Source organism: Phascolarctos cinereus, unplaced genomic scaffold, assembly GCF_003287225.1.
Source record: "Phascolarctos cinereus isolate Bilbo 61053 unplaced genomic scaffold, phaCin_HiC Scaffold_5;HRSCAF=322, whole genome shotgun sequence".
Lineage (NCBI taxonomy): Eukaryota > Metazoa > Chordata > Mammalia > Diprotodontia > Phascolarctidae > Phascolarctos > Phascolarctos cinereus.
This window is the reverse complement of record NW_027555958.1, coordinates 447,570,225-447,592,055: the sequence shown is the minus strand read 5'-3', so window position 1 is coordinate 447,592,055 and position 21,831 is coordinate 447,570,225. Positions and strand designations below refer to the sequence as shown.

The 21,831-nt window shown below is 52.9% G+C and overlaps 1 protein-coding gene across 16 annotated transcripts in view; it reads right to left on the bottom strand.

Moving 5' to 3' along the window:
• MAST2 (microtubule associated serine/threonine kinase 2) overlaps positions 1-21,831 on the bottom strand; it is a 161,476-nt gene that overhangs the window by 57,682 nt on the left and 81,963 nt on the right. For 8 of the 16 annotated variants that reach the window (XM_020987611.2, XM_020987613.2, XM_020987612.2 and 5 more), the window contains one exon: positions 19,864-20,052. The exons of the other annotated variants lie outside the window; for them this stretch is intronic. In XM_020987611.2, the coding sequence (XP_020843270.1) occupies positions 19,864-20,052 (189 nt within the window). The remainder of the gene's footprint in view (positions 1-19,863; positions 20,053-21,831) is intronic. 16 annotated transcript variants of the gene reach the window in all.

The window sequence follows — 21,831 nt, the reverse complement described above, 5'->3', positions numbered from 1 at the left end:
ACCCTTTCCCACCAACCATCTGGTCCACTCTGGCTTCATGTGCTTCCATACGCAGCTTAGGATGTTTCCTCAGTTATCAGGAATGATTGACTGGATGAATGAAAAAGCATGTCTTACATGCTTGCTGTGTGCAAAATGCCATGCCCTCAAGGAGCCCAAGGTCTGGCAGACGGAGGCAAACCAGAGAGGAGACTTCAACTGCAAGTCAGATGGAAAAGCTCAGAGGTCCTCGGGCAGAGCAGATGGGAAGGCATCTTCTCCGATGCTGCCGCTCCCATTAATCCAACCGTATCGGTTTCTGAGGCTGGGCCATGCGGCAGGGCCAAAGACTCGGGGAATGAACATTTTCTTTTTGCCAGGTCCCCTCTCTGTAAGGACCACTTCTTGGGGGGGCTAGGCTAGAAGGAGAGCCAGTGGTCTTCCCGGGGCTCCTGCGCTGCTTGCTCAGAGGTGTTATTTGATAGTTGGTGTTGGAGGTGAGGATGACTGGAAAGACGGATGGTAGTGGCTTTCGCAGAAATAGGGATGCTGGGGAGAGGTAAATGTTGGGGGCAGGGGAGGATAAATAAGTTTGGTTCTGGACGTACTCAGTTGAAAACGTCTCTAGGACATTCAGTTTGAAATGTCTAAAAGGGAACAGGTGACGCGGGCTAAAATGCAGGGCAGAGACTGAGACTGGATGGACAGATCAACAGAGAGAGGATATTAATCCCCTGGGAGCTGACGAGGCCACCAGGTGAGAGAAGGTACAAAGAGAAAAAGGTCCAGGATGCAATGTTGGGGAACATTCACCACCGGGGGAGACGGGGCATGATGTGGATGATAAGTCAGCAAAGAGGCCCCCAAAACCCAGAGAGGAAAGAGCATCCAGGAGAGGAAGGTCAACAGTGTCTAATGTTCCAGAGAGGTCAAGAGGATGAGGCCTGAAAAAAGCCCCCCAGGTGTGACCTGGTTTAGTGTCATCCAGCAGGGGCACCGGTCTGACCTCTCCCGCTACAATACAAGCCAGCCCTGGAAGAGCGGACCAGCCCTGGGCGTCCTGCTCCCTGCAGCTCTGCCTTCCTGGCTCCCAGTTTGAGCCCTGACCTCCGCCAATGCTTTCCTGTTCTCCTGTTTCACTGGCACCGAAAGTGCGCCAGAGGATCAGTCAGGAAAGGTCAGCTCCTTTCATCTGACCATTTATGAAGTAACCCAAGAGGGACAAGGGCGGCCAGGAGCCCCTACTCGCCAGGGGCAGGGTTTCACTGGAAAAAGGGCATTCGTCACTTCATGGTGCGTGGCACACACACATCCTCTCATGTGTCACCACGTATCTTAGAAGAGGTGAGGAGTATGTGCATGCCTGTGGTGGTGTCCACACACGCACACAGAGGAGGTAGGGGTCGTCGTCCCCCAGAAAGACTCAAGGCCAAACTTCTTGCCAACTCGCCACACACAGGGCTTTGGGCATTTCCTCTGGTTTAGCCCAGTCCCCACAGGAATGCCCAAATGTGTCTCATTTAGTATCCCTGCCTCCTAAGAATCATACAAGAAACGTGGGAACAGAGAGACCCTGGGAGGTAAAACCTCTCTCTCCATGGAGTCAGGAGAGCTCTGACCTGACCGCCAGACACTGTAGGGCCCTCCCCCATGATGCCCAGGGCTGCTGCCCGCCCCCCGCCCCGACCCCAGAACAGGACTCAACTGCCCAGAGAGGGGATGTGGTCTGGCCGGGCCCAGGGAGCAGCTCCACCCCAGGCACTGGCCTGGGCACTCGGTCCTCGTTTACACCGCCAGGCCACCCAGCTCTGAATCTCCTTTGGTAAGGCCCGATCCTCCCACAGATCCCTGGCCTCTCCCTCCCTCTCTGCGGGCTCCTCTGGCCCCAGCTGCCCGCTCAGCCTCTCTGGCCGCCCCCTCCCTCCCTGGGGCATTCGCAGTCTGTTCTCTTCCTTGACCCTGGGCACTGAGCCTCTCTGACAGCTCTCCTGCTCCTCCCCGACCTCTGTCCTCCCTCTGTGTCTTTCACTGGATTCTCTCCTCTCTGCACCTCAGGTCTCAGTGCAGCTTTTTGAGGTACTCGCCCTCGTTCCTCTGGCCCAGCCCCCCTCCCTGCCCCCGCCACGTCCAGCTATGAGACAAGCTCTCCACCTGCATGTCCCACAAGCAACAAGGGCAGCAAGGCCCAGGAGACAGAGCACTGCCTCCAGTCATGAGACCCGAGTTCCAATCCTCTCTCCAATACTTACTATGTAACTTTGTGACATGGGGCAAGTCAGTCAGTTCCCTGGACCCCCAGATTCCTCCTCTGTAGAGAGACAGAGGGGGTAGCACTCACAGGCTCTGAACGGGCTCAAGCTCCTAAAGCCAGGAGCCAAGAGCCAGCCATCCTTTCTAGATTTAGATGTTATGCTTCATCTCCTCCAGGAAGTCTTCCCTGACTGCCCCCCCCGCCCCAGCTGTCTGGGCCTCCCTTATAAAAATGACCTGTTTTTACCTTATGTACATTTATGTGTGTTATTCCTCCAACCGAAAGGAAGCTCCTTAAAGGCAGGGCTGGTCTCCCCTCTGTCTCTGTGACCTTGGGGCCAGGCCCCAAAGTCCCTGCCCTCCTTCTCCATGCCTTCCTCTGCTCAAGTCTCAGGCACGGTTCTGTGATCCCCATCACCCACACACGTCTCTTCCCTGCTCCTCCCACTCGACAGCGGCCAAGTCCCTGAGGTTCTGACTCAGTCCTCCCTCCAGCCCACTCCTCCCCTTCTCCTCTCTCTGCCCCTGCTGCTAGCCCCCTGCTCACGCCCTGCCCCAGCATCTCAGAGCATGCTAATAGAGAGCATCCTCCAGATACTCCTCAGGGCCAGACTGATCTTATTACCGCACAGCTTACATCAGGCTACTGTCCTACTCAAAAGCATTCAATGGCTCCCCTTTACCTACAGGATGAAGTTCAGATACCTCAACCTAGTATCTGCTTAGGTACAAAGTCAAGAGTGCTGGATCTGGACTTGGCTAAATTGTGTCTGAAGGGCAGCCCTGTGCTAACGTATCTGTGCAAACTTGCGTAATTCAGGGCAACTCCGGGCCTCAGTTTCCTCTTCTGTAAAGTGAGGGGGGAAATGGGCCAATGGTGACTGGCATGTAAGGAGTAAGAAAGGAAATAGCCCTGAGGGTGCTCATCACGGGAAAAGGCAGCTAGCCCGCCAGCCAGGCAACATGCAGAAGAGATTAAGATGGCACTGAAGAGTCTCGTCATCACCGGTGTCTGCACCAACAGGGCTGGGCGCTTGGGGATCTCATGGATGCTCAGAATTTAGACAGGAGGCACAGGCCGCAGGGAAGAGAGGAAGACCAGGTTCAAAGCCCGCCTCTTCTGTGACTGGACAAGTTGTTTAGCCTCTGTGTCTCAGTTTTCTCATCTATGAAGTGGAAATGATGCCTACTTCACAGGGAGCTTTGCACACCTTCAAGCAGTCTATAAACGTCCTTGATAACGACGATGGTGGCTGATCACTCATGCCCCAGCAGAGGGAGAGAGCTGCCAGCATCATTCAGACAACAGGCAGCCTTGCTTCTGGGCTCTCGCTGGGAGTAGTGTCATAGCTGCAGCACAAATAAAGCTGACGAAACCCTGCGAGGGGTCCAGAGAATGCCACTGTCCCAGAGTGATCGACTGTGCTGAACACGCACTACGTGCTTGGCAACCTCACTCGGCCCTGTCAGAGAAGCCCATGTCCCTGTTGAGAGAGCCCTCGATGGCTCTGGATTACGGCAACCTCCCCACCACAGCCAACTGCAGCCCATCTTCACCTTCCCATCCAAGGTCCAGGAGGTGTCCAGCGTGGGCCAGGCACGCACTGTGCTAAGTGCTTTACCAGTGGAATCTCATTAGTGGCTCATGGCCACCAAGGAGGTGGGTTCAAGGCCACCTTCCACAGGCATCTCTGCTGGCTGTCTGCAGCAGCTCCCTAACACCATCCCACTCCTTGCTGCCAGGTGGGTCCACCACAATCGGAGACCTTTGGACATGGCAGCATCCCTTCATCTGCCACCACGTGGCACCACAAGATGGTGGTGTGACTTAGGATTGGTTTTAGGAGCAGCTTAGGATCATTAAACCCCAGCGCCATTTCCCAAACGCACTCTTAGCTCATCTCTTCCTGCTGCAACTAGTTCATTCACGGTGTCTCCTCACTAATGGACCAGCTCCATGACTGGCTGTCCCCCCAACTGCCCGTCACAGTCTGGACCATAGGGGTTCTCCCTCCCCTCGGTTTCTCCTCTGAGCATGGTGAGGGCAGACTCCTCACAGAGCGGCTGCGCACCTCACTTCGGCGGCTCTGCCATGTCCAAGGGCCTGAGACAGTCAGCGGCGCAAGGATATCCACAACAGAGGCACGGGCCTGCGTTTCCATTGAAAAGGTAAGTAACAGATGACGATCACATAGAGAGAGCAGTTTTTCAGCCATTTGGCATTTTTATGTGAATAATTTTCTTATTTGAAAGTGGATTTATACTCCCGTGAACTGATTAATGTAATGCGGCATTAAAACTAAAACAGGTTTTCCCATCTTGGTGTGTCCTACAAGGAGCTTCATTAACTCGCCATCCCCAGGTATTCCCTCTCTCATTTGGAGGATGCCGGAACTGTGCTCCACAAGAGCAAAGACGCCTCTGGCAAGGGCTCCCTGCTCCATCCCTCGATGGATTATTAATCATCAGTGTTATCAGACGAGGTTTTCTCTCTGCCGCGCCTTTCAAGGCTTCTTCTGGGATCTTGGCACAAGCATTCACTAAGCATCCACGATGAGTCTGGCACAGCGCAAGACACCAGAGAGACAAAGCCCAAAAAAGGAGCAGCCCCTTCCCTCGAGGAGCTTACATTCTACTGGGAGGAGAGGCAGAGTACTCAGAAGTCAAAGCAGACACAAAGTGGGGGTGGAGAATCAGGGAAGGCCTCCTGTAGGAAGTGGCAGGAGGTGGGGGGGGAACCAAGTATTCAGGGAAGATGGATTCCCAGAGCCAGGAGAAGAGCAAGAAGAGCATGCCAGAAACGGGGAGACCAGTGGGGGCTAACTCATGGAGACAGGAAAATGACGGTCGCCTACGGGGACTCCTGACTGGGCTAGTGTGGAACTGAGAGCGTGGGAAGGAGAGCAGTTCAAAGAGAACTTGCCAGGTAGACTGGAGGCAGACATGGAGCCAGAAAGACAGGTGCCGCAGTCAGACCTCAGCTCAGGAAAAGTACGTGGCAGCTTTGGAAGATGCGTTCTGGGTTGGGCATTTCTAGGGCATCCGATTTGAAATGCTGGGATTGAATGATGAGGTGGGACTGAAAAGCCAGGAGGAAGACTAAGGGCTGGACACAGAGATGATTATTAAATTCATGAGGGCTGGTGAGGTCATCAAGAGAGGAGAGAGAGGCAAAATGCCAAGGACAGAGCCTTAGAGATATGCCCACAGTCAGTAGGCACAAGACGGAAAAGACAGTGAGTAGTGGCCAGAAAGAGAGGAGGAGAATCAAGAAAGAGCAGGGGCTTGAAAACCCAGAGGAGAGACTGTGTCCAAGAGGGGAAGGCAGTCATTGTCACTACACGCTACAGAGAGGGCAGGAAGGACAAGGACAGACAACAGGTCGGGACATCTGGTGGTTATGAAATGACGTTCACTCATCTGTGTGATGAGGCCGGAAGCTGGCGTGCATCAGGGTCAGAAGAGGAGAAGGCGCAGACTCAATGAGCACCCACACTTCTAGAAAAGAGTGTGGCTGAGAAAGGCAGGAGAAAGGTAGGATGACAGCTTGGTCTAGTTAAGGCTTGTAAGCATGAGAGAGACATGGGAACATTTGAAGGCAGCAGGGAAGGAGCCAGGAGAGTAGGGGAGGTCAAAGGAGGAGAGAGGGGGATTGACAGTGGGGGAAATCTGCTGGAAAAGATGGGCCCTGGTAAGGAAAAGAGAGACCTCTTTCTCAGAGACCCCAGTAAAGGAAGAGAGAGAGGAGGATGGTGTCAAGAGTTTTAAGATGTGGGGGGAACTCCTGGCAAATGACCTTTATTTCCTCAGGAAAGTAAGAGGAGAGGTTCTTAGCTGAGAGGGTGGGAGGAGGCTAGGCAATGGAAGGCTGAATGGAAGAAAAAAAGGTCCGGAATAAACATCGCGGGCAGTGTGACAGAATCCATTGGGGAGGAAGAGAAGGACACTCCTGCTGCAGTGAGGGCCCAGCTGAGACGGGAGAGCACCCACATCCCGTGGCACCATATGAGTGGGTGCAGAGAAGGCAGATGCTGAGGATAATCCAGGCCTGGGGTCTGGCCAAGGGAACAAGGAATGGGAGGGCAGAGGCAGTGTAATACTGAACTGGTTAATGATCAGGGAGGAAAGTGAAGCTGGATCTGGGTGACAGCCTGGGAGGAGGGAGGGCAGAGAGGCTGAATTAAGGACAGGGTGAGGAGGCAGGAAGCACAAAGAGGGATGGAATGGCAGGAAGTCCTGCTCAGACAAAGGAATGTCAAACTTCTGTTTTCACTGAAGTAGAACATTTGTGAGGGATGCTGAGATCCAAGTGTGTGTCTGCCACCGAATGTGGCTAAGAGAGAGAATGATTTTCCTAAACTTAGAATGGGATCAGCTTCACGTGAGGATGCCATCGGGAGGAGAGGAAATCCCATGTGATGAGTCAGGAGGCCCTGTGGGGGTCTCAGGGCATGTCAGGCTCCATTCTGAGGGCTGACCTCACGGATGAGTCACCAACAACCCACTCCCACCCCAGAAGCTGGTTTTGCGGTCAGTGTGTGCCACTGCCAAAACACACAGAAATGGAGAAAGCCCGAACCATGGGGGTGGAAGGGGACAAGAACAGCAGCAGGAATCACGCAGCTGAGAGGCCCTCACTCAGCAATCACAGCAGCCAAGGTCAACAGGAGGCCCAGCCCGAGGCTGGCGATCTAACCCAGAACTGCCTCCTCTCTCCCACTGAGAACCACACTGGGCCTGTCACACGAGCGCTCGTCAGCCGGGGAGGTCCGGGAAGCCACAGGACTCCTCCTCCAAGCACTCGACAATGATTATCAGAGCATTGCTACAGCCACAGAATCAAAGAGCCGGAACAGACCTTAGCAGCGACCAAGAATGCCATCCACAAAACCTCCAACAAGTGGTCAGAGAGTACCCAGACTTCCCTTTCCTTTGGGACAGCTTTTCTAAAGCCTGGACCCACCTCTCAGTGACGTCCCTTATAGCCCCTGGTGAGTGATGACAACAGAAATAGATGCAGTAACAGCAACAGATGTGAGCATGAAGCTCTAAAGTTTACAACGTGCTTTACCATCTTCTGTGCGTTACAGAAAGACCCACTGAGGTCAGAGCTACTATTCGCCCTATTTTGTAAATGAGGAAACTGAGTATCAGGGTCAATAAAGAATTAGAGGCAAAAATCAAACCCAGGTCTCACTGATCCTGAGTCTTACCCTCTCCTCTGTCCACTAGGCCACACTGCCTCTGCCCTTTGGGCCAAGCAGAACAAACCTACTCCCCTCCTCCATGGGAGACAGTCCTTCAAATACTTGAACCTGGCTGCCATAACCCCAGGAAGTCTTCCCTCCTCCAGTTGTAGGAACATTCTCAGTTCCTACAACTGCTCTCTGCACAGCACAGTCTCCAATACTCTTCTCTTGGTCCATCATGAACCGGACACTCCAGTTTATCAGCGTCCTTGCTAAAATGTGGTGCCCAGAGCCAAGCACGAGTCTCCAGATGAGGTCTGATGAGAGCAGAGGACAAAGGGGCTCTCTCCAATCTGTTCCTGTCATCATGGATTCAGAGATAGAAGGAATCTTACAGGCCATGGAGCCCAATGCTCTTGTTTTACATACGAGGAAAACTGAGGCACAGGCACGAGCGGCTGGCCCAGGATCACAAAGCTAATGACTATGTAATACAGGGTGGCTCTTGCCTCCCAGTCCAATGCCCACTATTCCATGCCACCTCCTTGAAACACTATTTAAGTGGACACTTAATCACTCAGATGACCTTGCAGGACTCGAAGGGTCACATATTTAAAGTCGGAAGGGAAAAAAGAATTTTTTTTTAAATTAAAACATTAAAGCTGGAAGGACCACTGCGGTCATTTAGTGCCACACCCTCTCTTTCCAGATCAGGAAACTGAAGCTCAACCAAGAGAAGACTTGTCCAGGCCTCTCCATGGAATCCCAGATTCTCTTAGCTGTGGGGACTGCTAGACCACACTGTTGACACCTGTGGAACTTGTGGTCCACTAAGACCACCAGATCTCCTGCAGACATATAGCCATCTACCACGTCACACCTCCCCTACCTTGTATTCATGGCACTGACTCTTTTAGCCCCAAATAAGATTTAACATTTATTCCTATTAAATTTCACTGAATTAGACTCAGTCCAAACTTCTAGCCTTGGAAGCCGTCAAAGTGGTTCTGAGCAGGATAGGAGGGAAGAAGAGCAGCCACGGACAATACTGTGGTCCCAAGGAGGGGAGCCTCTCTCGCCTGTGGCACGGCAGCTTCCACATGTACAGCCCGTGAGTAACGACCGCACCGTTACGGTCAAGCATCACAGTCCCAGCAACAGGCCACAGTGCCCACTAATGGAAATTTCTCACTGACAGAATGAAAGGGAAACATCCTCTCCTGTGCACATCCGGTGTCTCCCCTCACTAAGTTTCCAGCCCAAATGCATCTTGAGGAGCCACTGGCCGTGCTGCTGTCCCCTCTCTCAGGCTCCTTCATGAGTCACTCTCTCTGTGCTCCCAGAGGCTGCCCACCAGAGGGGTATGCTGGTCCTCACGACCTGCCATGCCCGACAGAGGCCACAGTGCTCTCACACTTCCCACCCCACATCCAGAACCCTGCCTTTAGCTTTAGGCCCCCATAAGGACCTGATGCCGGACCAGGGCTGGCATTTCAGCGTCACAGGAAAAAGGCTTCTGGGCATGTGAGATGGAGGGCAGACAGGTGGCCAGCTTGCAAAGGCCCCAAGGAGCACCTCTAGCCTGTGGGGCACTGCCTTTCCTGGCCTCTCGTGATCCCAACGCTTTTCTACTCAAGTAGCTCCTATCTGTCCAGTAAATAGCTTGTCTGTACATAGGTTTGCTTGTTTTCTGTCTCTCCCACGAGACTGTGAGCTCCTTGACAGCACAACTGGTTTTTGCCTCTTTTTGTATCCCCAGCACTTAGTACAGTGCCTGGCACACAGTAGGTGCTTAATAAATGTCTGCTGATTTCTGATGGACTGACACAAACACACGGACAAAATTCCCTAAGATGAGAAAGTAAGAATAAGGTAATAATTTAGCAGAGATCCAAGAACCCAGGGGGCCCCAAAGTCCCCATGCCCCACAGGGCTGCTGTGCCAAGTGCTCCAGTCATTGTGAAATCCTACAGAGCCACCCCTGCACCACACAACACAGAGTGTCCCTGAGCACATCCTCACAAACTAACGAGGCTTCCCAAAAAGCTGATCGTCACAGACTTTCTCTCAGCTGAAAAGGACTTTGGATCTTAGAGAATCTCAGAGGTGAAAGGCAAAGCCTGAGCCTCTACAAGATCCCTGAGACGCGTGAAGACCTCAAACAACAGAGAACTGTACTAGGTAATAGGGATACGAAAAGAAGAGAAAAACTGCCTCTGCCCTCGAGGAGCTTACATTCTAACTGGCCAGTCTTGGCAGTTGGGGCCCGACATCCCTCGAGCACGCAGCTTCTTGGGTTCCAAGAGTGAATGCTGCAGTTCTACACGTAATGAGCCACCCTGCAATGGCTAGAGACAGCACAATGCCCTCCTCACCGGTGCCATCTGTTCCCTCGTCCCCCTGAAACAGAGGCTCTGGGCACGTGAGATACCACTCTTCGTGCCCCAGACACACAGCCCCCTCCCCTCTAGGAGCACAAGGGACTCAATCTCTAACCTAAGGCCTGAGGCAGCTGACAGGAGCCTAGAACAATGGCACTAAGGCAAAGGGGTTGCCAGGATGGAAGAAACATAAAAATCCAATGATCTCATGATGATTCTGGGCACATTCAATGTTCCACAGGCCCAAAACGGCCTTTCCTACAACAGGGGAATGACTTCATCTTTTTTTTTCCCCAAAAAAGAGAAAAGAAAAATAATCCACATACCCTGCCAGGTACCTGAGGGAGGGCTCAGCCATCAGCAGAGACATCTTTATTTGGACCTGGGTCCTAAGAAAGAAATGAAACCTCAGACTGATAACACTGAACACAACTGCTTTCTGGTCACTTTCTCTACTTGATCAACTAGCATTTATTTATTAAGCACCTACTATGTGCCGGGCACTATGCTAGGCACCGGAGATGCAAAGAAAGGCGAAAAACAAACAGTTCCCGCTCTCAATGAGCTCACAGTCTCATGGAGGAAGCAAGTCTGTACAAACAAAACTGACGGGTCTTCTCTCCCACTACTCTCTCTTTGGGCGACCTCATCGGCTACCAAGGGGTCACAGCATCTCTAAGCACACAAGGCCCAGCTCTCCATATCAGCGCAGGACGTTTCAAACTGGACGTCCCCTAATCTAACAGACACTCACGCTATCCGTTATCCTTCCCCTCACCCCACCTTTGGAGTCCTCTTCAATGCTCTCCGTCCTCATCTCCCTTTCAGATTGTTTCCATCTATTCCCTACCCCTACCATGTCTACCTGAGAGCCCTGGAGGAGCTCCTTCACTGGGCTCCTGTTTCCAGTCTGTGCCCACTCCAGGCATATCTGAAAGTACAGGTCTGACCGGGTCACTCCCCTACTCAATAACCTCCCATGGCTCCCCCTTACCTCTAGGATCAGAACTCCTCTCTTACTCCCTACACATTATGTCCCCTCTCTCCATGTCACGCCTTTCTGCACAGGCTGTTTGTCCCTCCTCACCTTTGCCTCTCCTAACCCCCCATTTCCTTCAGAGTTTAGTCCATACACCAACCTCCAGGACACAAGCTTCTGGATTCTCCAGCTGCTAGCATTTATACTTTGTATACGTACTTAGATGTAGACTATTCTCTCTCCACCCTCCTCCCCAAGCTTCCAGAGGGCACAATATTTTCCTAGGTATCTCTCTCTTCCCAGCACTAGGGCAGCGCCTGGCACACCGGAGGCACTTAAACGTCAGTTCCATGACTGATTCAATTATTGACTTGACTGACTGGTTTTTTTAAGTGGTCAAGAGGGGTGGGGAGCCTGTGGCTTCAAGGCTACATGTGGTCCTCTAGTCCACAAGTGCGGCCCTTTGACTGACTCCAAACTTCACAGAACAAATTCCCCTAATAAAAAGATTTGTTCTGTAAAACTTGGAGTCAGTCAAAAGGCCATACTCGAGGACTTGGAAGGCCACATGTGGCCTCGAGGCCGCAGGTTCCTTACCCCTCCCCCAGACCACATTATTATTGGTGCTAGGAGAGACAGCAGTGAGGAAACTCCATCTGAGTCAAATCAAATCAGTAAGAACCTAAATTTAGTAAACTATAAGACAAAAAAACTCATTGACAGTTTTTAGCTTAATTTTTCAAGATGAAATCCCAATCCAATCTTTCGCCCCACAACTTCTTATGAAATGGGAAATGGATTCACTCTAAGTGGCCTTTTCCTGATACCCATTACCCTGCAATGCCAAGGTTTTCCAGTATTACTGACCACCTAAGCCGAAAGAGGAAATACATGAGAAATTTGGGAAACAGCTCACAAGCCTGGCACAGAGGAGCAAACGAGGAACAATCCAGGCACAGACACACAGAATCACTCAATGTTTGCCAGAGAAAATGCCTTGAGCCAAGAGATGGTGAGTGCTGCTGGTGGAAGAGCCAGGAGGCCACTGTCACTGGATAGAAGGGTAAGTGTCAGGGAGGAAGATGTAACGAGACTGGACAGGTAGGAAGTGGCTGGGGCGTGAAGGGCTCTGAATGCCAGACAGAGCTTTCTGTATCTGCTCCTGGGGGCACTAAGGACCCACTAAGGGTTACTGAGCAGGGCAGGGATGGAAGATGGACTGGAGCTGGGCAGGCCTTGTGGCAGGCAGACTCACCACTGCCACAGTCCAGGCAGGAGGTGAGAAGGCCAGCACCAGAAGCAGCCAGCAATAGTTAGCCCCACACCCAACTCCAAACAACAACAACCTGACAATACAGCAAGTAAGGAGCCATCCAGCCTCCGCCCCAAGAGTCCAAGGGTGAAACTTCACATTTGTCATCTTCCTCAGTTCGGCCTCATGTTCTTCCAGCCCGTCAAGACCCTTGGGAATCCTGCCTGTCCCCCAGTGCCCTCAGCCTCTGTCCCCTGGCCTCCTCCCTAGCCTCTCCCTTCTGCAGTCCACCTTCCACCCAAGTTTTGTCCATCTCTGGCAGGGCCTGCTCCTGGGCGGCTTTTGAGACACTCACACTTCTCCCCTTCCTGCATGCTCACTGTTCATTTCCTGCCTCCACACCTTTGCCTAGAACTCATGGCTACAGGGAGCTTCCTCGTCACCCTGGCCTCACAATTCTCAAGTTTCTTCAAGGCCTAGCTCAGGCACCATCTGTTCATCTAAAGAAAGCCTTTGCTGCTTTGCCCAGATGTTAGCCTTCTCCCCCTTTCCCCACTCCCACCAAAATAATTGCATATTTATGTATGTTTCCAGGTTTGCGTTAAGTGTCAGGTCCTTGAGGGCAGGGCTGTGTGTCATTTCTCTCTTGGTCTGCCCAGCACCCATAACACACAAAAGGGCGCACTATGGGCACACAACCGCTCCCTGCTGAATGAAGCGATCTCCTTGATCCAGCGCACACCACAACAGCCCCTCCCGGCCAGGGCTGCCCGGAGGCCCAAGGAGAGACAACCTGTGTCAAATACTTTGCAAAATCTTCAACTGCCACAGAAGTGCGTGCCATGCTTATTTTCATTCTTAAGTGTTTGCTTCCATTTTCTCTGCCAAGGAAAATGACCTCTGGACTGGAAATGATTGAACAAAAATGTCTAAGAAAGAGCGGACACACCCACAGTGAATAAGGGTCTGTGGTAAGGGTGCTCAGACTTAACAAGGTCGAGTCCTCTGGCACCCAGAGCACTGACAGAAGAACTGGCAGGGATGCTGCCGAGCCGGCAAAGGCCATGGAGAACGGGAGGCGTTCGTCCCAAAGGCCTGGGTGAGGGCCAATGGCCTGACTTTCTTAAAAAGGAAAGAGCAGAGTCTCCCAACTCCAGGCCCATGAGTGTGGATTTGATTCCCGGAAGATTCCTGGGATAGATTGTGAATGGGGCCAGTTAGTGAAATGTAGAAAGGGAGGTCATGACTCCAAAGAGGCGGCAACCATGCCAGATCAACCTCATCGAGGACCAGGGGATTTTCACAAAGTCCCTCTTCCTCCTCCTCCTCCCGGCATCGTGGGCCTGCTTGTCATCTATCCCACATTCAGAGGCTGCAGAGAAGCCGGCGGGGCTAACTGACGCCTGACAGGGTCACAATCCAAGAGGAGCTGCACAGGCCGGAACCCTGGACCACAATGAGTGCAATCTCAAATAGGATACTGAGGTCCCAAAAACAACTTCCTAGATTGGAGATGGGGAGGCATGGCCAGACAGCAGCTTGTCCAAGGATGATCTGAAGTTATGAGTGGACCTCCAGCTCATGGCAGCAGGGTGACCACAGCCAGGAAGACCCATGGAGACTTGGGCTACTTGAGGAGGGAGACCACATCCAGGAACAAGAGATGTCCTGCTGCCGTCTTCTGCCCCAGGAAGGCCACACCTAGAGCCTTGTGTGCAGCTCTGGGCTCTAGGAAGAACAGTGATGAGCAGGGCTGCATCCAGAGGAGAGCAAGCAGGACGGAGAAGGGCCCTGAGCCCAGCCCAGAAAAGAATCAGCTGAAGGAACCAGGCTTGTTTAGATGACTGGGAGGCTCTTCAAGGGTTGAGCCAGAAGCCAGGAGAAGCAGAGACAGATTGAGGCTGGAAGTCAGGAACAAGAGGTCTTCCAATGGCCTCAGCTGCCCCAGAGAACACGATCTCCTGCTCCTGGGAGCCTCAAGGCCAAGGAGAGGTTGCTGGACACCCTGGTGGTAGCCCTGCTTCAGGCCCTGGCTGGACTGGATGGCCTCTGAGTGCCCTTCCAAGTAGGAGGCGAAGCTGGGCTTCACTTCGTTCCCACTTTGATACCCCCACGTGGCTCCCTTCTCATCCTGGCCAAAGCTCTGCCCTGAGGCCCCGTTCTCCTGACTGGGGGCTGGTCACCTGCTCAAACCACTCTTTCAGAAGAGGCCTCAGCCATATTCCCAACTCTAGAAATTCTCCCCCAGAAGCCTTGCCCCCTCCCCACCTCCATCTCTCCTTATGTCGGGTCTTCCTCACTCAGAAGGCTCCTCAAGGGCAGAGCCTATGGCCAGCATTAGCACACACAGCAGCTGGTCCACAGTAAATAATCAATTCTCTCTCTCTCTGAGATCCTACAGTAGGCTACCAATACCCCCCATGCACACACATCATGACGGGCACACATGACCAGAAGAGAAGAGAGGCTGGTTAGCTGCTAGGCTGCTAACAACAACATTATTCATCTAGAGTTTGTGAAACACTTATATAACATGAACTCACTGGAACCTCACAACCACCCTATCTGGTAGCACCATTTGTCAGATGAGGAAACAGAGGCTCAGAGTCATACAGTGACTAGCCCACGATCATAGAGATGCTAAATGTCAGAGGTAAGATTTCACACCAGTCTCCCAAGTCCGTGCCTGAAGGGACAATGACGGCCAACAGGTAGGCCACCCAAGGACTCTCCTGGTATCTAGGAACTACCCTGAAGTCCAGAGGAAGGAGGCCAGGGTCCTGGGCAGAGCCTCTGTGGAGGATCTGTGGGAGGACACAGGAGACTCCACCGCTGGCCAGGTGGACTGGGGCTCAGTCGGGAGCCGCTCCCTCAAACTTATGGAAGCAGCAAAGCATCCTTGAAAGCAGATCTTTCCAGGAACTCAATTTCCTACACTTTGCTACCAGGGAGTGATAAAAAAAAGATTCTTTTAAAAATATCAGCATGAAGAGAGATGACATGGAGGGGTGATATTGGGAACCATCCATTGCAATGTAACCCCCTCGTTTCCCAGATGCAGAAACCCAGAGTGGAAGAGACCTGTCCAAGGTTATTGATGGGCTCCAGGGCCAGAGATCAATCAGTAAACATCCCACTGTGGGCCTGAGAGCGAGAAGGCACCTCAGAGAACACGGAGCCCACACCCTCCTTTGGCAGAGAAGCCAGGTCCCACCGAACACTCACTACCTGGGCCTCAGTCTCTTCATCTGTCAAACAGGCAGGTTAGACTAAGTGGGCTCTGAGGTTCCCTCCAAAAGATGCTATAAGCCCATGGAAGCTGACACACCCAGCCCTTGTCTCCCTTGCTGCTGGGCTCACCAGAAGAAGGCACCTCCTCACACCACCCCGCTCTCCCCCAAGGGCTCTCCATTCCAGAGCTCTTTCCTACTGGTTTTCTCACCTGCCACTCCCAGGCCATGGCCGCTCCTCCAGGTCCTGAGACTTTGGGCTTTGTGTTTTCCCAGGCCCCTCCACATACAGGCCTGAGGGCACTAGGGATCACACCCAGGACCATCCTTGGAGTGCCTGCCTCAGCCTGGTTAGAATTCCCTCACAGAGCTGGCCCAGGAAGGCCAGGGCAGACAGGCCTGCGAATGCTGTCTCTTCCCTCTTCACGTACAGACTGCACACATTTAGTCTTCCTTTACACAGCCTCTTATTCCATTGGTTTCGTTCATCATTAGCCCTCCCCACCCTCACCACGACGATTTCACATGCACAGACGCTCCGGAGAGCTCGCCATGTACCCAGCCACACGAAGGCCCTGGACAGGGGTTGCCCAGGTAGCCTTTCTTTGTTTGAAAGTCGTTTCTGAGGCTGGCTGAGATGTGCTGATTTCTCACGTTGGTGTCCCACTCCAGAAGGGACCCTCTAAGGACACAGCACCAAGCAGCCTTCTGCTCCAAGCCGCCTCAGCACCAGGCAATGACAACAAAGGCAGCCCGGCATCAGAGCACCTGGCTTCCAATCCCAACGCGGCCCCGGGGCTGCTCGCTTCTACCTCCCACTGCCTCACGGTCCTCTGATGGCTCCCCCGTACCTGGAATGCACGCCCTCCTCACCTCGTCCTGGCTCCCTGCCCCCCTCCAAGATTCTGCTCAAAGCCCACTTTCTGCAAGGAGTCTTTCCTTGTCTTCTTCTCCCACCCCCACGTCTGCACAGACCTAATTATTCAGCCTGCGAGCCACGTGCGACTGCACCTCAGCTTCTTCCTGTGGTCCCTGAGGTCTTCCCTGCCAGCTCTAAAGTGATGCTCTAGGACCAAGCCCCTGCCCAGAGGAGCCCTTGGGCAGCAGCCCTGACAGGTCATCCCTCTGGGGCCTTGTGTCAGGAGAGGCCTTGCCTGGCAGTGACCAGGACCAAGGCAAAGAGGGGGCAGCACTCGTGGGCCATGCAGAAGGCCCATTCCTAAAAGCAGAGATGCCAACAGGCCAAGAGACCCCAACAATACCTGGGACTGGGGAGACAAACCATGGAGTGAACCAGCTCCAGAAGGGAGGGGCCAAGAGGACAGAACATGGCAGAGGATGGATTTGGGAAAGAAAACAGAAGACAATTAACCAGAAAGAATCTTGACCTGGGGCATGCCAGGATCGAGGTCTGACACAGGACAGGGCCTCTCACTCGCAGGACCTTGCCCCAGTTCACCCAAAGAGGGAGGGTCAGAAGCAGGATGTGGCCCCAGGTCCTGGGACTCCGAAGTCAGCATCTACTCCAGCCCCAGGCAGCAGCCCACCTCTGTACCCCAAGGAAAGGAAATGGCTGTCTGAGGCTCTCATAGCTGACAATGACCTAGCACATCACCCGCCACCGTGGCTGAGCCAAACAACAACTACCCAGAGAAGCTGTGAAAATCTCCTTTTCTTACAGATGAGGAAACTGAGGCTCAGAGAATTTCTTTAAGTTACACAGGCAGTCTTCCTGAGTCCCCATCTAGGCATTGCTTGTCAAGGATTCTAGGTCTATGATCTGTACGTTCCAGACAAAATCCAGGCCAACAGAACATCATAAAGGTGCTGACAACATCGGGGTGACGATCTTGACAAGATGTGGGCACAAAGAGGAGATGGTCTGTTTCCCCAAAAACCCTATAAAAAGGAGCCCTCTAATTCCTGCCCCTCAGGCCCTGGGGTCCATGCTGCCCCGTGTGCCAATTTGGAGCCCTGGCTATGTGAGTGAGAAGCTCAGCCTCTCCTCCTGCCCATCCTCTTCCTCACGAGATCTCCATCCCATTCCCTGGCCCCACACCACCACCTGCCCCTCGGAGCTTTCTGCCCCTACATGCTCTGTTTTTAATGCAGATGTGGAAAACCTGCAGACTCGAGGCCACATGTGGCCCTCAAGTGCGGCCCTTTGACTGAATCCAAACTTCACAGAACAAATCCCCTTAATAAAAGGATCCGTTCCATAAAACTTGGGACTCAGTCAAAATTATTAAAGTGTGATTGCTGCCCTATTTCTCATTGCCAATCCCAGTGTCTCCTGGTGAATATCCAAAGAACTGTTTGTGCCTGCCCCTATAATTTCCTACATTAATGATCAATTCACCACCCAATGGGTTGGAGGCCCCCAGCCTTGTACAGCCACCAGCTCCAGGCTTCCTTCAAAGGTGACAGTTGCCTTGGTGAGGGCCACCTCAGAGGGTCGCTGTGGGAGAACTCTTGTACAAGACTCCAAACACAGCACTGTATTCCCACCGGCTCTCCTTTTGGATTCCTCCGGCTACTCATCAGTACCCTCTGCCCCGAGATTGAAGGTGGAGCCATAAACTTCTCCAATTAAGAAAGGAGCAACAGAACGGACATCTCCTCATTTCCCACCCATCTGCCCTCATTTGGGCCTTTTTGGCTTCTCCCCACCCCTCATCACCCCATGATTCAGCTTTATTTTGTGGGTGGTCTTCCCCCCCACATATCCCCCAAAACTAAGCTCCTTGAGGTAAAGGGCCATTTTTATGCAGAGGACTCCCAGACTCCCCCAAGTCCCCGTCTCCAGCTGCCCACTGGAAACCTCAAATGGGATGTCTTAGAGACATCATATATCAGCATGTCTGTCTTTCCCTGCCCCCATTCCGAAACTCTCTAAGAGGCTCCTCCTAACCTCCTTATTTCTGCTAAGGGCACCACCACCTTTCCAGTGTTCTGGCTTCTATTGTAACCTCATGATACTGAATAATACTTCTGGACTCCTCACTCTCGCTCACCCCGTATTTGCTTGTCCTTTATTTTTGAAGATGACCAATGACATCACTGGATGATACCTTGACTTGCTAATTAATCAGATTTAAGTGAAGCAGAGTTGCAAGTCAGCCCCACTCTCTTCCAGAGTCATCAAAGTCCAGTGGCCAGATAAAAGTCAAGGCAGCTGCCAAGAGCTCAGGGCGCAGTGGACGACCCTGGCGTTTTCCACGTCTGACCAAGCTCTGAACGCTCCCTGGGGCCTGCTTCAGCCCACCCACAGAACTGCGGAAGTCTTCACATGTTTGGAGCAGACATCCCCCCCCAAGGCACACACGGGTTTGAGGTCTGCTGCTCACTCTCAGCATGCTTTAGCCTGAGACGGTTTTCCCAGGGTCTGGCCACCTGCGTGCTCCAGCTTCTTAGAGCTCACCCCCAACTAACGAATCAATTGCCAAATGTTGCCACTCACAAAGCCACTGTCTTAGCTCGGACCCCCTCACCTCCTGCCTCCAGTCCATCCTCCACACTGCTGCCACAGGAATGTTCCTTTCTCATGGTTCTGACTACATTAACATCCCCCCCCACACACACTTAATCAACACCACTGGCTCTCTACTAACTCCAAGATCAAAGAGAAACTTCTCTGTTTAACTTTTAAAGCTGTCCACAGCCTGGCCCCAACCTAGCTTTCCAGCCACACTGGACATGACTCCCCTCCCCACACTCCCTACTCACGTGCTCTCCTCTCCTGACCATCCGCTCCTCTCCTTACAGTCAGTAGCCTTTCTCCCACCCTGCCCTGTATTTAACTACTTTGTACATATTTGTATTTATTCTCTTTATATTGGAGTCAATAAGGTGGTACAGTGGGTACAGTGGATAGAGAGCTGGGCCTAGAGGGAGGGAGACCTGGGATCAAATTCAGCCTTAATAGCTGTGTGAGCCTGTCTGAGTTGGCCCCTCTCGACTTCAGCTTCCTCATCTGTAAAAAGGGGATATAACACCTACTTCCCAGGGCTATTGTGAGAATCAAATTAGACTATATTTATAAAGTGCTTAGCAAACCTTAAAGCCCTATAGAAATGCTAGCTATTATTACAATTTAGTACAATAAATTATTACAACAAATGCTTTTATTATAAGTTCATGATAATTAGCACTTTTACCAGTCTTCAGGAAGCCCATTCCCCACCAATGCAGCCCATCCTTCTTTATACTGAGCCCAAATCAGTCTCTCTATCACTTCACAGCAACTGTGAGGAGCTGGAGGGGCTCCATAACCCCTGCCCCAACCCATAAAGGTCAGGAATCCCCATAAAAACATCTCCAACTAAGAGTCACCCATCCTCTTCCTCAAGAGCTCCAAGCGCTAGGGAACCTCCCCGTCCCTGGGCAACGCCCTTATTTCACGGGATCATAAGCTGTAGAGGACATGATAGGGAGAGAGCTCTCCCCCTCTCCACTCCCGCCCCAAGTCTCCAAGTAGGGGCTGGATGCCTCCTTGTCAGGCACAGGTCCCCTCCCGGCTTGGCTTCTGGCCTGGTCTGGTACAGAGCCTGAAGGAGCTGGGGAAAGCTGCCTGGCCCTCCTGAGCAGGGGCACAAGTCCTTACCTCCACAGGAACGGGTGGCAGCCTCCAGGGCCACTCTGGGCTGGCAAGTTCAGGAAAAAGACTGGAGGAGCTGTGGCAAGGGCCCCGTCAGCACTGAGAGGAAGCTGGGGGTGGCACAGGGCAGGCGCCGATGCCGAAGAGGGTAAGTGCGGATGGACATCACTGGTTCCTCGACCAAGAGAAGAGATTCTGCCAAGGCATCCCAGCAGAAAAGGCGGGGTCAGTGACAAGCTCTGGACAATCAGGGGCTATTCTGAGCCAGAACCTTAGTAAAAGGCCCAGAAAACAAGGAGCCCAAACCCAGCCCAAGCTAAGGCCCCCGAGCCTGGGCTTGAGGGAGAGCCCTTAAGTCAGGAGCCCACAAGTAGGGGAGCCTGGAACAGCACCATGCCTTAGAACGTGGCCCGCCCAAAGGCAGGGACCCTGTTTGGGCCCTTTTTTGTTTACCTAGCATTGTAGTAAACCCCTAATCAATGCTTGTTAACTGCCTGCCTGCCCCAGGAACCACGCCAGGATATGGCAGCCAGGAGGGCTGTTACTCAGCTGGTAGCTTTTCTGTTTAGAAGAGTACCAGGCAAGCCAGGATCTCTGTGTCACTCCAGGCCTTGGGGTCCTGACAAGCACCAGGCATGGGGGGCTCTGGAACCCCAGAGCACCTCTTAAGTCAGCCATCAGCTTGGAAAGAGAAGTGTAAACACAGCCACAGCCTAACTGGCTGATCCCTGAGGGACAGGCCCAAATATTGAGCATTCAGTGGGCTAAAGTTCAACTCTATCTTTCAAAGCAAATACTAGAGTTGGTGATGTCAGCTCCCTTCCTCTCTCCCACCCCGTCCAGGCGCAGCTGCTGCCTATCATGCACTGTAGGGTCACAAAGGGAGTTTCCAGGGCTCTGGAGGCCCCAGGAGCCACTAAGGAACTGCCCCACTTCAAGCCAGGGGAGGAGAAGGACACTCCCATCTCATTTGGAGGAAACCCCAAATACAGAAAGCCTGATCTTGTTTGGAGTTAACTGTCGGCATCACCCAGGAATCCCCCTGCCACCAGCCACTCCTAGGGCACCCCGCCGACAGCTGAACAAAGGCCCAGAGCTGGAGCTACTGGTGGGCAGGGGAGGCTCCCTGAGGGCCCTCTGCCAGTGCCGTTTCCCTCCCACCAGCTAGTTTTTGGTCCCTTCTTTGTTACTGTCATTTGCCCCCAAACATTTCCCGTGGCCAACAAGGGGATCCATTCTGTCAGAGCAGGCACAGTGAATGCAGGGACTGTCCCAGCATAACTACACCCCAAATTGGGCCGTTATCTAAGACCTCAGAGAATCATTAACTCACCCAGTGAGCCTGGTAAGAGGCGGAGGGCAGGGACCAAAGGCAGCCCTCCTAAAGCATGGGGGCTGAACCCCGGCCTCTCCTTCTGTTTCATGAGGTACTTTCAGTCTTATGCCATGTCCAGGCACTTGGCAGGACCCAGAAGGACAGATGGGAGGCACGTCTACATTCCCTGAGCAGTCTTCAAACACAAGAACCTGGGAGTTCTATCCCCTCATTTTCCTGTGTCTAGAATTCCCTGAAGGCTCCTGGGACACCTTGTCAGCAAGGTCACAAGAGCTCCCTGCCTGGTAATCTCTGCTTAAAGAATCCACCAGCTTAGGAGGCAATGACCCACATACAGGCTGCCTTCTGGCCTCCTCAATCTTGGGGGGCCCACTCCACTGCCTCCTCAACCAATTTCACACTTCTCTTCTGGCTGCAGGCAGAAAGAAACCAGCCAGGCTCCTCTTAGTCTAGCTGGGGACAGAAGCGAAGGGAGGAGAGACACCAAATCCCAATGCTGGTGGGAACGGCCAAGGGGCGCGAGGACTACAGGCCCGTGGCAGTGAGTGCCCGCTCCTCAGGGTTTTCAGCTTCCTTGGCTTCTCCCGACCCCAAAGCCTGCCCAGCCACATCACCCCAGAGAGCCCCAGGCTAACACC